The 15,386-nt window shown below is 41.4% G+C and overlaps 2 protein-coding genes and 1 pseudogene across 3 annotated transcripts in view; 2 read left to right on the forward strand and 1 right to left on the reverse strand.

The window, feature by feature from the left end:
* Window positions 1–1,259, forward strand: part of CP (ceruloplasmin) — a 60,687-nt gene extending 59,428 nt beyond the window's left edge. The window contains exon 20 of the mRNA XM_069562947.1: window positions 811–1,259. The gene's annotated coding sequence lies outside the window, so the exon portion shown is untranslated. The remainder of the gene's footprint in view (window positions 1–810) is intronic.
* The window catches only part of HPS3 (HPS3 biogenesis of lysosomal organelles complex 2 subunit 1), a 41,512-nt gene that overhangs the window by 10,965 nt on the left and 15,161 nt on the right, over window positions 1–15,386 (reverse strand). For both annotated transcript variants that reach the window (XR_011251151.1, XM_069562974.1), the window contains exons 6-13: window positions 13,603–13,684; window positions 10,943–11,097; window positions 9,186–9,294; window positions 5,124–5,305; window positions 3,898–4,078; window positions 2,484–2,717; window positions 1,334–1,519; window positions 808–996 (exon numbers count right to left, since the gene is read on the reverse strand). Coding sequence is in view for 1 of the 2 variants with exons in the window: in XM_069562974.1 (XP_069419075.1) it covers window positions 808–996; window positions 1,334–1,519; window positions 2,484–2,717; window positions 3,898–4,078; window positions 5,124–5,305; window positions 9,186–9,294; window positions 10,943–11,097; window positions 13,603–13,684 (1,318 nt within the window). In the remaining variant the exon portion in view is untranslated. The remainder of the gene's footprint in view (window positions 1–807; window positions 997–1,333; window positions 1,520–2,483; window positions 2,718–3,897; window positions 4,079–5,123; window positions 5,306–9,185; window positions 9,295–10,942; window positions 11,098–13,602; window positions 13,685–15,386) is intronic.
* On the forward strand, window positions 7,406–8,532 carry LOC138425291 (small ribosomal subunit protein eS6-like; annotated as a pseudogene).

A 15,386-nucleotide genomic window follows, 5' to 3' on the forward strand; every position in this document is an offset into this window, starting at 1 on the left:
GTGGAAGTCTAGGGAGGAAGTCTCTCTCCCACAGGGCTTCTGCAGTTCCTCTCCCAGCAGGGAGGTCTGCAGGTGTCTCTTCTCTCACGTTCTACTTCATGACCATCACCTAAGGGCGTGCAGATGGGTTTGGGGGAAAGCCCGATTCTCCACACTTTGGCTACTGAGGTACCACTACAAGGAAATAATAAAGGAGTGGTAGGAGGCTCTCCTTAGCATATAAAATTTCAAATGTGGATGTCACTCACAGGCAAGTTTTTAACTCCTGCTTAAAGAAAGAATCTGGTAGGACTTCCGTGGTGGTATAGTGGACAAGGATCGGCCCGCCAATGCAGCGGACATGGGTTCGATCTCTGGTCCAGGAAGATTCCACATATCATGGAGCGACTAAGTCCATGCACCGCAACTACTGAGCCTGTGCTCCACAACAAGAGATGCCACTGCAGTGAGAATCCCCTATACTGCAGCAAGAAAGTAGCCCCTGCTTTCCACAATTAGAGCAAATATGCACACAGCAATGAAGATCCAGTGCAACCAAAAATAAAATTAAATAAATAATAAAATTTAAAAGTCTGGTAATATTATGTTTGATGTTATACTGTTAAAAATAAGTGACATTATCATAATGTATGAAAGTGAAAGTGAAGTCACTCAGTCGTGTCCGACTCTTTGCGACCCACGGACTGTAGCCCACCAAGCTCCTCCATCCATGGGATTCTCCAGGCAAGAATACTGGAGTGGGTTGCCATTTCCTTCTCCAGGGAATGTACATAAAGTCTGACTCACTGTACTATTCCATTATCTTACCAGGTCCTCTGATGTTCTCAATGGTGTGGTGTCAGGAGGCTGCCTCTTCGATAATCTCCAGATGTACTGTGATGTGAGCTTGAAAAAAAGTTCCTGAAGCACCACATCTGGGAGACAGGCTACCAGCTGAGCTTCCCAAAAGTCCACTAAGAGCTGAGGGATCGTGTCTCCATCTTTACCACAAAGCACCTTGAGAACAGTGAAACAAGCCCCTACGACTCAGACAAATATAGCACTGATCAAGTTATAGCTGGTCTAAAAAGCACTCCATCATGTGGACCACGTGTTCAACAATTTATCCACTAGCATTAGTGCCATGGGAAAAGCCAATTTAAACATTTTAATATACTCCAGTTGCATGAACAGAATTTTTCAAGAAACATTTTTTTAACCTGTATTTTTTTAAGTGATTATGTGTAAGTCTGGTATTTCAATAAACAAATGAAAACTTGCTTCTCTTATTCTACTCCTCACTTCCCATCAACTTCATCAGGCCATCTAAAATAACATGTTCAAAGTGACAAACCTTAAAGAAGGAATCTGCTTCTTCAATTCCAATTTTGTTGTTCTTCTGTAAGGCCAGGACTGAAGCCACAAGCAATCCAGGCTGAGTCTCCTTCAAGTGAACTGCAAACTCAGTTGGAACAATCTGTCCTTTCCTCTGCTGAATCAATAGCCGAGGTTCCAGAATGAAGCCACATACCAACTTCATCTTCAGATTAAAAACAAAACAAAATTTAGGAACCGAATATACATTGCATTCATCTTGGAAATACATGCTACTGCATTCAAGAATCACTGATAAGCCATTAACAATTTATTATAATCTCAATTTTTAATTTAACTACAAAGACAATTCTAAGAACATCATTAATAACTGTCTTCCTAGAAGTTATTAACATAGTTAAGCATCAAAGTGTCATATATTATAGACAGCTTTAAATTTATGTCTATCTAGGATTCTTCAAAATTATGAAAGTTCACCTTCCTAGAATTCTACTCTTCAAAGTAGAGGACATGTCAGTGTTGACTTGCTCTCCTCACCATAACAAAATGTGCCATTTGTGCAGCAATAAAGAACTCCTGCTCTTCTTGGTTACACCTGAGCAATAAGTACTCAGCTAATGTCACTTCTTCATTTCTTCCTCGACTGATTAACCTCTTTGGCTCATCTCCCTACAGGGCCACTCTTCCCGGGGGAAGCCACCTGGGAAGCCACCATTCAATCCCCAGTCTTTCACAGTCATTTGTGATCTTCTCAACTGCTGGATGCCTAAGGCTCAAGGTTAACATCCCACTTGCTGTACTTGAATATGTATCACTGTTCTGTTTTTAGGGACACACCCCACACCTCTTCATGCCACGTCACACTGTCAGCTTAGGGCAGAGCCTATATGCTCTTCAGTACCAAGCGCTGTGCTCTGAATAAATCTGACACTAAGTTGAAAAGTCTTTGAATACCCCTAGCTACCATTTATCATTTATTATTCTTTTTCATTTCCAAATCCAAAGCCCAAGCACTCCCACTTTGGGTCACTTCCTTTTAATATAATATTGCCTATTTTCCTTTACCACTAAGGAAAAATGAGCTACACAGAAGCCAGAAAAAAGCTAAACACCTCAGGACCACCGGGTCCTACGTTAGCTGACTATTAATGCTAGGTACGGTGCCATACCTCTGAATGGCTTTTCATTTCATCCCTGTGCATGTCAAGATCTCCCATTTTCAAAGCCATTGCTGCCTTGGCCAATGTCACTAAAACTGATGAAAATCCAGAAGTATCCAGCTTCCTTAAATATTTTATGGCAGTTAAAGGATCAATATTCTTCATAGAAGGACTACAGAGAATATGTGGCAGTTGCTTCGGCTCAGCCACATAAAACATCTGAACTACTTTTGCGGACAATTCCTTTGGTGAGCAAAACAAGAAATAAAAGGTCAGTCAGCCGATAGAAAGCACAAAATCAGCAAAAAAAATAAAAAAGGATAAAAAAGTAAGATACAACATTCCAATTAATATAAAACTTTGTACTATGTTTTGATTTAAAAAGAGAGTTGATGATGATAGCATGGGAGATCTGAGGTGACCTAAAATGATCTCTTTGTACCAAACTGTGGTCAGTATTTCTAATACTAACAGGTGTTCAGAAGAAGAAAACAAATACTGGATTAAATTCCACTCAAAAGTCCATTATAAAGAATTACTACTTAGTACAAAATGTACTTAATATTTATAGAAGAAAATTTCATTTCTCTTAAAACCTTAAAATATTTGGAATCACAATACCCAACTCTGTATATCTGCATTCAACTATTTAAAAATACACAAAAGGGAGGACGTCCCTGGCGGTGCAGCAGATGAGAATCCACCTGGCAACTCAGGGGACACAGGTTCAATCCACGGTCTGGGAAGATCCCACATGCTGTGGAGCAACTAAAAGCTCATGAACCACAACTACTAAAGCTCATGCTCCGGAGCCCAAGGGCTGCAACTACTGAAGCCCAGGGACCCAAGAGCCTGTGCTCCACGAGAGAAACCACCACAATGAGAAGGCCATGTACCACAACAAAGGCCAGCCTCTGCACAGGGCAACGAGGGAAAGCCTGAACAGGAACAAAGACCCAGAACAACCAAAACATAAAAAAATACACCAGGGGCTAAAAACAATTCTTAAAAATGTCACTGGGCCAGGATTTTATAAAAAAGTTTTAGACACTTGGAGAGAGGGGCAACTAGGGTTTTGAAAAGGGCTGTGGATGAGAAGAAGGCAGGCAAGGCCCAGGTTCTCTGACATTCTTCTAAAGACATGCCACTGATGCACTGGGCAGGTCACTCAAGCACAGTGGACCACATCTCCCTGTCTATGTAATGAGAAAGTATGAGAAGATGATTCTAAGCTCTTTTTCAAGCTGTAATTCTATGAGTATTATTAATGAAGAAAAAGTGCACCCTAGTTACCTTTTTTAGGAAAAAAGACTATGCTACCAATGAAAATACTGGGAACTTAATTTTGTAAATAGAATTGCATAAACAACTAAAGTGAAAAGTTAAAAATATTCGATCTAATTAAGCAGGAAGTTGTATTCACTTCACTTAATTCTTCATCCAGGTTTTCATAAAGTGAATGATTAATGTAGAAGATTAATCCCCGCTCGTATTTCTGTGATCCATCCTCTACTGCCCAGTCCACTCGGTCCAAAACTTCCGCCATAGACAAACCAGACATCTTATAGTATGGCAAGGCCAGGTGGGAATGCTGGGTTTCAAGCCTACAGGGAAGGAAGTGGCAGAAAAAAAAACCCCTCAGATTTGTCAATTTTAAGTTTGGATGTCTAACACATTTGATAATAAACCAGATCATGCTTTCCAGAAGACACAAATACTTTTCTGTGGCCAACAGGAGCTGGAACAAATTCCTAAGGTTTGTTCTGCAAAGTCATTCTAACTAATATAGCTTCTTTTTGCTTGCTCATAATAAAATCAGAGAAACAAGTGAATTTTAATATTCATAATGCGGCTCTACAATAATGGTGTTTATAAGCAGGAAAGTGGTAGTTGCTCAGTCATCTCCGACTCTGTGTGACCTCATGGACTATAGCCCACCAGGCTCCTCTGTCCATGAAATTCTCCAGGCAAGAATACTGGAGTGGGTAGCCATTCCCTTCTCCAGGGCATCTTCCTGACCCAGGGATTGAACCTGGGTCTCCTACACTGCAGGCAGATTCTTTACCATCTGAGCCACCAGGGGAAGACCATAAGTAGGAAAAGCCATTCATTAATTTATGACTCCCGTGGTTCAAATAAGCCTTTAAAACAATTATATTAAAAAAAAATTGTAAAGATCATTCTCAAAAATAGAAATCATTCTTCTTCCTAGTGTCCTTTTCTGACATTATAAAACCATTGATTACTAAGATTAAAATCACAGACTGTCCAACTAGGATCTCTGCCTCAAAACTAATAGGCAATAGATGAGTAATACAGTTGTCTCAGGTCATTGGTCATGCCCCACCACCACCCAAAGGCCTGAAAAGAAACTTCAAATTTCTAAATTTGAAGGAGACATAAACACTGCTCATCTAATAAACTGTAAGTCCTTGCATAGGAACAGGTCATGTTTATCTCTCTAAGCTTAGCACAGCACCTGGCACACAGGATGTGCTCAACAAGTGCTGTGGAATAAATGAGTAAATAAATCACAGCCCCTCATGTGTTGTCCCATTTGTCAGGGAACTGCCGGAGGTGGAAACATTGGTAAGTTACACCTGAAGCTCAGGTGGCTTCTTTAACGAGCTTCCAAGCAGCATCACCAACCTGCTGTAGCAGTCGCCAAGGTGCCCACAGCTTTCTTTAAATGCTTCTAAAAGCTCTGCCTTTTCTCCAGGTTCCAGCTGACTGGCATCCATCAGGGCCGCTCTCACTAACAAGTGAGCCTCGCTGAGAAGGTGGATGCAGCTCCGGGTTTTTGCAGTCTTGTAGGCATTACTGTAGTCTACCTAACACACAAAGAAGGCAAGCAGTTCATGATGCTGAAAACATCGCCCCAAAGTTTCCCAGGTCTATAAGTTGTTTATAAAGTTACTATCTGAACACATTCCATCCTAAGAAATAAAAAGTGGTTATTTATCATTCTGATAAGGCTTAGCTAAAGTGGCTTTCTTTTCCCCCACAATGTATGAGTCAATTTATCACATACATGATTGTAAATACTGTTAAACAACGTTAATCATCAGAGAAAGCAATTAGTACTGTAATACTAATGATACTGTTAACTGAGCAATAATTTGATCACAATTTGATACAGCTAATGAACATATCTGAAAGACTTAACTATTTTTAAAGTTCTATGATTTCAATCTTTCTCAAATTCAGACTGAGCATCCTTCCTTTATCTTAGTTTCAATTGGTGAATTTAGATTCTACTACATCTAATTCTATAACTCATAGTGGGCTTATAAAAATTTTCACTAGCTAATCTGAGCCAATCAGTATTTTTAGACTCCAGTAGGCAAATCATCTGGATGATGTCTAAGACTTTCAATTAAATAAGACTGAAAACACAGGCCAAAGCTGATAAATTTATCAGCATTAAAATGCCAGGGACAAATCAGGCAAAACCTTCACCTGATGACCAAAGCGAACATTGCCGGTGAAGGACAAATGAATAGTCTGCACCTCCCCTCGTGAAACTCTGAGAAAGACGGAACGGCATCTACACAGAGTTCTGGCCCAACTCTTTGTGACCCATGGACTGCAGCCCGCCTGGCTCCTCTATCCGTGCAATTCTCCAGGCAAGAATATTGGAGGAGGTAACCATTCCCTTCTCCAGGGGACGCCCCCGACCCAAGAATCGAACCTGGATCTCCTGCATGGCGGGCAGATTCTTTACTGTCTGAGTCACCAGAGAACCCAGCCAAGAACACATAACCTCAATCTAATCATGAGAGAAGAAACAAAACGAAATGAAATGAAATGGAAAAAATAAATGTTTAAAAGGTGGAGGAGGAGAAATATTTTTCAAAACTATCTGTTATAAAACAAAGAGTGAAATCTAAAAATGCAACAAAATAGTGAAAAAAATAAAAAAGAAACAGTCTTACAGAGAACAAGCTGGTGGTTACCAGCGGGGGAAGGAAAAGATAAAGGAGTAAGAATAAGAGGTACAAACTACTACATATAAAATAAATAAGCTACAAGAATATACTGGACTGTGGTGTTGGAGAAGACTCTTGAGAGTCCCTTGGACTGCAAGGAGATTCAACGAGTCCATTCTGAAGGAGATCAACCCTGGGATTTCTTTGCAAGGAATGATGCTAAAGCTGAAACTCCAGTACTTTGGCCACCTCATGTGCAGAGTTTACTCACTGGAAAAGACTTTGATGCTGGGAGGGATTGGGGGTAGGAGGAGAAGGGGACGACCGAGGATGAGATGGTTGGATGGCATCACTGACTCGATGGACTCGAGTCTGAGTGAACTCCGGGAGTTGGTGATGGACAGGGAGGCCTGGCGTGCTGCGATTTATGGGGTCACAAAGAGTCGGACACGACTGAGAGACTGAACTGAACTGAACACAGGGAATATAGCCAATAACTATAAATAGGCTATAACCTTTAAAATTGTGAATCAATATGTTTACACCTGTAACTTACAATACTGGACATTAACTATACTTCAACAATAACAAAAAGAAAACAAGAAAAGTTTTTTTTAATAAAACAAAGGCTATGAACATATTTTGGATGAAAGGAGGTTAAAGAGACATGACAGTTAAATACATTACTTGATTTCTAGACTGGATCCTGGGCCAGAGGATGGGGGAAATGCTACTAGGCCATTACTGAATCCATCGACAAAAATGGAATATGAACCATAGACTAGATAAATTATTGTCATTGTTAAATTTACTGAAACACATGTGTGTGCTATAATTGTATAAGCAAATATCTAAATTCTTAGGAAACATGCATTGAAATATTTAGGGGCATTGGGCCAGGATGTATGCAATATACGTCCCAATGGATCAGAAGAAAATATGCAGGCATGACTGTGCATTTAGAAAGCACAAGAGTGCAAAAAGGGAGAGAGAGGCTTCAGAATGAAGTTGAACATCTCTTTCTGGTCACTGGTTTCCAGAAGCTCATTGAAGTGGATGATGAACAAAAATTTCGTACCTTCTATGAGAAGCTTATGGCCACAGAAGTTGCTGCTGAGGCTCTGGGTGAAGAATGGAAGGGCTATGTGGTCCCAGTCAGTGCTGGGAACGATAAACAGGGTTTCCCCATGAAGCAAGGTGTCTTGACCCATGGCCGAGTCTGCCTGCTGCTGAGTAAGGGGCATTTCTGTTACAGCCAAGAAGGACTGGAGAAAGTGCAAGTCTGATGGGGTTGCATGGTGGATGCTGACCTGAGTGTTCTCAATTAGGTCATTGTAAAAAAAAAAAAGGGAAAAGGATATTCTTGGACTCCCTGATACTACTGTGCCTCATTGCCTGGGGACCAAAAGAACTAGAAGAACTCGAAAACTTTTCAATCTCTCCTAAGAAAATGAAATCCGCCAGTATGTTGTAAGAAAGCCCCTAAACAAAGAAGGTAAGGAACCTAGGACCAGAGCACTCAAGATTCATTGTCCTGTTACTCCACGTGTTCTGCAGCACAAACGTGGATGTGCTGCTCCAAAGAAACAGTGTACTAAGAAATATATGGAAGAGGCTGCAGAATATCCTAAGCTTTCGGCCAAGAGAATGAAGAAGGCCAAAGAAAAACACCAGCAACAGACTGTCAAGAGACAGAGGCTGGGCTTCCCAGGCGGCTCAGTGGAAAAGAATCCACTTGCCAACACGGGAGACACGGGTTCGATCCCTGATCCAGGAAGATCCCACAAGCTGTAGGACAACTAAGCCTGTGCACCACAACTACTGAGCCTGTGCTCTTGAGCCCATGTTCCTCAACTACTGAGCTCACATGGCGCCAACTACTGAGACCTGCAGGCCCTAGAGCCCGTGCTCCACAACAAGAGAAGCCACCGCAATGAGAAGCCCTTGCACCCCAACTAGAGAGCAGCCCCTGCTCGCTGCAACTACAGAAAAGCCCGCACAGCATCAAAGACCCAGCAGAGCCAAAAATAAAAATAAATAAATAAAAATATCTGAAAAGAGAGAGAAAGAGATGGAGGCTGTCCTCTCGGAGAACTTTTCCTTCTGAGTCTGAATCCAGTCAAAAATGAGATGTTCTAAGAGTCAGAAATAAATAAGATGAGACATCAAAAACAAAAAAAGAGAGAGAGAGAAGCATAGGCGGTATAATGTTGACTCTGCTGACTACAGGTAAATTGATGTGGGGAATATAATGACTTTATTTGTGCTATTCTTATTCTCGCAACTTTTCTGTAGATTTGAAATTATTTCAAAATAGTTTATAAAAATCATCAGGGATAAGCAGACAGCTGTCACTCTTAGAAAAGGAATAAAGATACCCACAGGACAATACTACAAGTGCCGTGGTACGCTAGGACCATCAGTTAATATTTCAAAGAAGTGTGAAACACAGACATATGATCTGAGATTTCTTTCCACTCCATTTCATGATTCTCTTGCCAGGGTTCAAAGTAAAGGGCAAAGGCTATTTATGTTTAGACTGGCTAATCAATTCCCATAGGAGAGTGGGTATGAATAAGGGAGTCTTATTTTAGTGATGGGAATTTCTCTTAGATCCTCAAATGTTACGAGCTGTGAAAACAAGAAGGTGAAGATATACAGTTCTCTGTAAGAGCCTTGAAGCTGGTGGGTTGTGGCATTCTGAATGTGTGATACTTAGAATCAATTTCTAATGATCAATTAGACTCTAAACTTCTACAAATAAGAAGTCTGAAAGGAGTACCATTTCTTTGTACAGTTGCACTGGTGAGACCGTATTCACAATATACAAATTCCACCCAGCTTCAGCTACAGGAGGTGTTTTGGGATTAACACTGGTACCTTTTCTAGAACTAAAAGCAAAACAAAGGACAAGAATTGTAAGACAAGACATACTATTAATAAATGGCGATTTTAAATGGTAAATACCAGATACCTAAAATATTGTAACTCTGATACCATTTTCATTTAGTATTTTCTTTGGTGATTTATGCGGGAGACCCAGGTTCAATCCCTGGGTTGGGAAGATCTCCTGGAGAAGGAAATGGCAACCCACTCCAGTATTCTTGCCTGGAAAATCCCATGGACAGAGGAACCTGGTAGGCTATAGTCCATGGGGTCGCAAAGAGTTGGACACGACTGAGCAACTTCACTTTCACTTTGGTGATTTAACTACACAGTAGATTTTTAGAGAACATTAGTGTACAACACTATGTAGGCCGAACAGCAGTTCACTTACTACACTCTCGTGGACTGGTCAACCAATCATTTCCAAATCATTCCACAAGTATTCTTAAATAGGCAATAAGCTCAAAGAACAGGCAAGACCTCTCAAAAAGAACAGAGACTTGGCCGTGAAAATCCCTGCAACCTGGCTCTCTCCAGCATGTGGCCGTCGTGAGGCCAGGGCTGCTGGGAAAATGTAAAACACAGAACTGTAAGTCAACTTAAAGCACTATCATATTTCCAGCTTTCACTGTACGAAGCATTTTCTGTAGTATGCAGTCTTTTCTAAAATGCAAAGTTTTGGCCAAATGAATTTTCAAATAAATTAAAATTTTTAAACCATTTTTAAAAATATAACACTATTAAGACATCAAATGTATAAGATTGCAAGTTATTTTTCCTCTTGCCAGAAAGCTTTTATGATCAGTCATTTTTAGACCACTTTGTGCACACTCTAGGTGACTAGTTACCCATGGCAACCTGGTTATTTCTGCTGGTGGAACAAAGCACAGACACAAATAACTCAAAAATGCAAAAACTACAGTGTTTGATTTGAAATTTACTCTATGTTCCTCGCCCCCTGCCCTCAACAGTTTTCTCTCCTACTTAAAATTTCCATAGAAGAATGTTCAAATTAGATTGCATTCCCAACCACTAAGTTCACAGGAACTTAGGAAACATCGACTAGAAGCATTACCACTTTGGAATTAACCATTTTATCCCAAATAATGCGAAAGCAGAAAACTGAAGTTAGAATTAACCTAAGATTAGAAGAATGCACTTTTATTTTAAGGTAGATTAACACATAATTTATACATCACAAATGTGCTTTCAGGTAAGAAATGCATTAGTTAATTTCTTTTCAAGTTGAAATACCAGAAAAAAAAACTTTGGATAAAAATATTGCCACTGAAAGGTCAAGGAAGAAAAATAATAAAGAGCTTTGTAGTTTCGATTAGCCTAAGAGGCTCGATCTCGCTCATTAATTACACAGAAAAACATGTCCTTTAAATTCTTATTATACAATAACAGATTTTTACTGAAACAGTTTTATAATTTATTTTCTTCTGAAAGCTCACAGTCAATTACAAAGGATACTATAGACAACATTAAACCTTCTTTTGTTACTCTGAAAAAAGAACACCTAGAAAACCCATCTGATCATTCAAATTTTTGATTTAAAAAGGTTAGTGAAGATGTACACAAAATATACCAGTAACACAATTCATTCCAGAAACTTTGGCAAGGATGTCTGGGGGTGATGGGCATGCTTACAGAAACCTCTTGGGTGACTCTCTTCTCTCTGGAACGGTTTCAGGGTCTGCCTTGGTCAGAAGTACAACGTGGTTTTTAAAGTGACAGATGGCTTTCAAGCCTATGAAAAGCTGTATTCTTAAAGCACAGACATCCATACTGATAGGTGGGCAAGCCTAATAAGGAAAAATTCACAAATTTAGCCAATGAAGTGCATGAACTTCAAAAACTTCAAAAATCAATCGATTGGATACAATCTCTACTTTCCTGTCTCTCCCCGCTACTCAAACAATCCAAATTCCTATTCCTATCAGAGCAAGAGGCTATCTTATCTAAACTGAATAACTGACTATCTCTTTCATATGTCCACCAAAGAGCCCCATAGTATGTGCTGACCCTGACTTGATGAAAGCAGAGAGCCTCCAGGAGCCCTGCCCTGAGTGGGTTACTGCCACACAGGGAATCCCCACTAACAGGGAATCCCCACCTGGCTCAGATGGTATCTTCAAATGGGCTTTTAGTCAAAATCAGACACTATAAAAGGGCATTCTACTGCTCGTAAAATACATAAAAAGGTTTCTTAGTGGATGGATGTGTAGAAATGCGGGCACATTCAGATGGCCCCTGTTAGCTCTGCAGGTACAAACACTGCCTAGAATGGCTAACAGGCTGGAGGTTTGCCAGGCAAACTGCAGGAAACCCTAGACCAGCAGACAGGCTCCTGTCCTTGTAAGGAAACATTCACCCAAGCAGAATGGATAAGCTAACTGAGGAGCTCTTTCTGGGACTCAGAAAATGAGGCTGCCAGGTCTCCCTGGCTCCTCCATTAATGGTGTTTCAATTCCAAAGTCATCTTCCTTGTCCCTTTTGTACAAAGTGCATGGGGATAACCCTCCATCTATTTTTGTCACTCCTATGAATAGTTTGGAGAAGGAAATGGCAATCCACTCCAGCACTCTTGCCTAGAAAATCCCATGAACAGAGGAGCCTGATAGGCTACAGTCCATGGGGTCCCGCAGAGTCGGACACAACTGAGTGACTTCACTTTCACTTCACTTATGAATAGTTAAGGTGGCTTTGGTGATGCTGAGCCAGTCTCAGGGGAAAGGGAAATAAAGATAGCGTGCATTATGGCCCTCTCTCTGAGGCTGTGAAACCTTTCTCAGACACCACAGTTTCCAAAGCCTGAGTCAGCAAGGGAGCAAAATGATGGCGTGCTCCGTTCAGGGGCATCTAGGATTTCAGGGTGGTGGAAGTGCAGGGAAGGGGGAGCCAAGAGGTGTGACCATCACTGTCCTTCCCTCTGCCACCTTCAAGGACTAGCCTCAGGGGCAGCGTCCTCTACTAGCTGCCCATCTCCCCTCTTTTCTCCCTTTCTCTCTTCTGTGTTTCTTCCCTCTGGTTTTATGAGACTATGAGAAGGCCTGGAATTGAGATTTATTTTCAAGTGCAGATTGATGCTGCCTCAATGTGTTATGTACCCCCTCACTCCACCATCATACCTACACAAGTCTCGGTCTTCCTGACGTTTACAACAAAACACAAGGCAAGATGGGGTGGACAGAGAGGAAGCAAGAGACAAAGAGGCTGTCACCTTGCCATGGGTACTAGGGACATAACCATTATTTTTAAAGTAATCTCTTGAAAAGGCTATGTGTGTATCTTAAACACAAACAGAAGGGCATGGGAAAGCTGTGATTCTGATTTCCCAAGAGGCTGAAGGTAGGCAGTAAGCCTGCCAGCAGCAGAATGTGACAGGCAGCCCACAGAAGAAAAGAGAACTTGGATGTGATTTCCAGAAAAAGGTAGCACACAATTTGGGTGACAGTGATAGTGGAAAAGTGTCTCAGACACATTACGCACTAAACACCATCATCACTGGACACTCATTTTTCCAGAAGAAGGTGTTCCGGGTGCCAGAGGGACAATAATGTGTGAACAGAGGCCATCATGATTTGGGGGTTCCCTGAAGCATGGATATGAATAACAAATACCCATCTCAGAGGTGAAACTGCACATGATGGACATGATGCAAATCATCGGTGCATTTCTGAGAACAGAAATTCAAGGTCGGAAAATACAGAGTTTCATCATAAAATTGTCTATTTGGTGATCAAAAGCTTTTCAGAGACTAAGCTGATTACTTCTCACTAAAAATGAGGTTACTGATCTAGAATATCAATACCACTAGATCAAAACTATGGAAATACAGAACACTTGTTGAAGGCTTTGTAAAATGACAAAAGAATTATCAGTATATCCAATAATGGTATAAATAAATCATCTGAATGCATGCATTCACTTCTGTGCTCTTAGATGTACAGATTTCTGAACTGTTTTAATAGCTCTATACAACTGCCAATATCAATACTTCTGATCAAAATGAATAAAACTGTAGTATACTATAGTTGTGATGTGCCCTCTATGAAATTACACTATACATATTCTTTACAAAATTTTAAAAACATGCATTATATCTAAATTCTGAATGACATGTTTTCAAAGTAATCTTAAAAATTACCATCTAAACCACAAACTGCAAAATGCTTACCATTTTACATCCCAAAGCTCTAACTGAACAAACAAGACTTTAGTGTCCGCCCAGCTTAGACGCAAAGAGCGTAAATTTGCAAGCACTCATGTTTGATCTTTAGGCTGCACTGTCATTAGCCAGCTCTGACCTTCAGGGTGGTGTCCACATACGGGTCCTCCTCCCTCGCGGCCGCCGCACTGCACCGCACTGTATAACACTGCAGGTTGTTACTGAGGAAGAGGAGAAAGGCCACTGAGCAACGCGGAGGCCAGGAACCAACACACCCACTGCTGGGAGGATGTCACAGGACACGGAGCGACAAGGCGGGTGGCTGAACACCCCAGTACTCATCAAGCGCTGACAAGTTAGGCTGCTTCTGAACAAGGAGATTACCTCGGAAATCCTATGGAGTGCTTTTTCTAAACACATAACTAACTGGTCCCCACTGCACCCCTACCAAATCATAACCTCTGGGGTTGAATCTGTGTTGTGCTTAGTCACTCAGTCGCACAGACTCTTTGTGACCCATGGACTGTAGCCCACTAGGCTCCTCTGTCCATGGAATTCTCCAGCCCAGAAAACTGGAGTGGGTTGCCATGCCCTCCTCCAAGGGATCTTCCCAACCCAGGTCTCCCTTTCTGTAAGTGGATTCCTTTCCATCTGAGCCACCAAGGAAGCCCACGGGGGCTGAATCTAGACATGTATATTTCTACAAAGCTCCTGGTGTGACACACACTCCTAGTTAAGAACCATGGATCTGGGTCAATACCCTTATTTTATTTACAAAATGATGGCTAGGGAACCTGCCCAAAGTTCAGACAGGTGACTATCAAAGCCAAGGTTAGAACCCAACTTTATTATTATCTCAGGATGAAATGCAGCCTGGGTTGTGCTGGGCAACACACTTAGGTTAGGCAAACTCTCTGAAGGAATCTTCAGAATCATGTAGTCCAGAAGCTTGTTTTTAAAGACTAGAGCCTGCAAAGTACATGGTTGGTCCAAGTCCTCTTTGGAGAATGGAAATCAAATCAGACCCAGATCTCCTCATTCTTCACACTCCTCTTTTAACAACTCCAGGCTACATTCTGCACAGCAAAGCAATCTGGAGACTTCACAGTAAGTGCCTGTGTACAAAAACCTTGATACGTTTCCTTCTGATATTCCCTAAGCACCTCAAACTCCAATATCTAAACCAAACTTTCCTTTTGCTCCACACCACACCAGCCTCCAGTCTTTCAGAAAAGCAGGCTCGGGACTTCCCTGGGCAGCCAGTGATTAAGACTTCCACCTTTCAATGCAGGGGGTGCAGGTTCGATCCCTGGTCAGGGAGCTAAGATCTCACAAGCCTTATAGTCAAAAAACCAAAACATAAACAGAAGCAATACTATAAAAAATTCAATAAAGATTTTAAAAATGATACACATCCCCCCTCCCCCACAAAAAAAGTCTAAAAAATAAAAAAAGAAAGCAGGCTCAAAACTGATGGGTTTTCTCATGTCTCCTCCATCCCCAGTATCCCACTAGACATCAAGTCCTGTAAGTCTCTCCTCTCCATGCTTCCTTCTCTTTTCACTGCTAGTGCTCTGCCCAAATACAATCCCTCACTATCCTCACTGAACTATCCCAATAGCTCATTAGTATGTTCAAGCCATCCTCCACTGTGGCTACCATCCATTTTCCTAAAGTAATGCTCTATTCACATCCTTTCCTTTGCTCAAAATCTAAAAAAATTCCTTAATTTCCAAAGCCCCAAGTTCCCTCTCAGGCACTATTTTCCCCACTTTTGTTTCAGCAACTTTACGCTTAAAGGACATTACTACACAGCCCTTTGGAAACTGAAAAGACCAGAGACCTCTACACTGTTCCCCATGCCAGAGAGTAGGCAGAGAGGGGAGCACCCCCACCGGGAGGGGGTGCCAGAATCTTCAGGTG

This window comes from Ovis canadensis, chromosome 1 (genome assembly GCF_042477335.2).
Source record: "Ovis canadensis isolate MfBH-ARS-UI-01 breed Bighorn chromosome 1, ARS-UI_OviCan_v2, whole genome shotgun sequence".
NCBI lineage: Eukaryota > Metazoa > Chordata > Mammalia > Artiodactyla > Bovidae > Ovis > Ovis canadensis.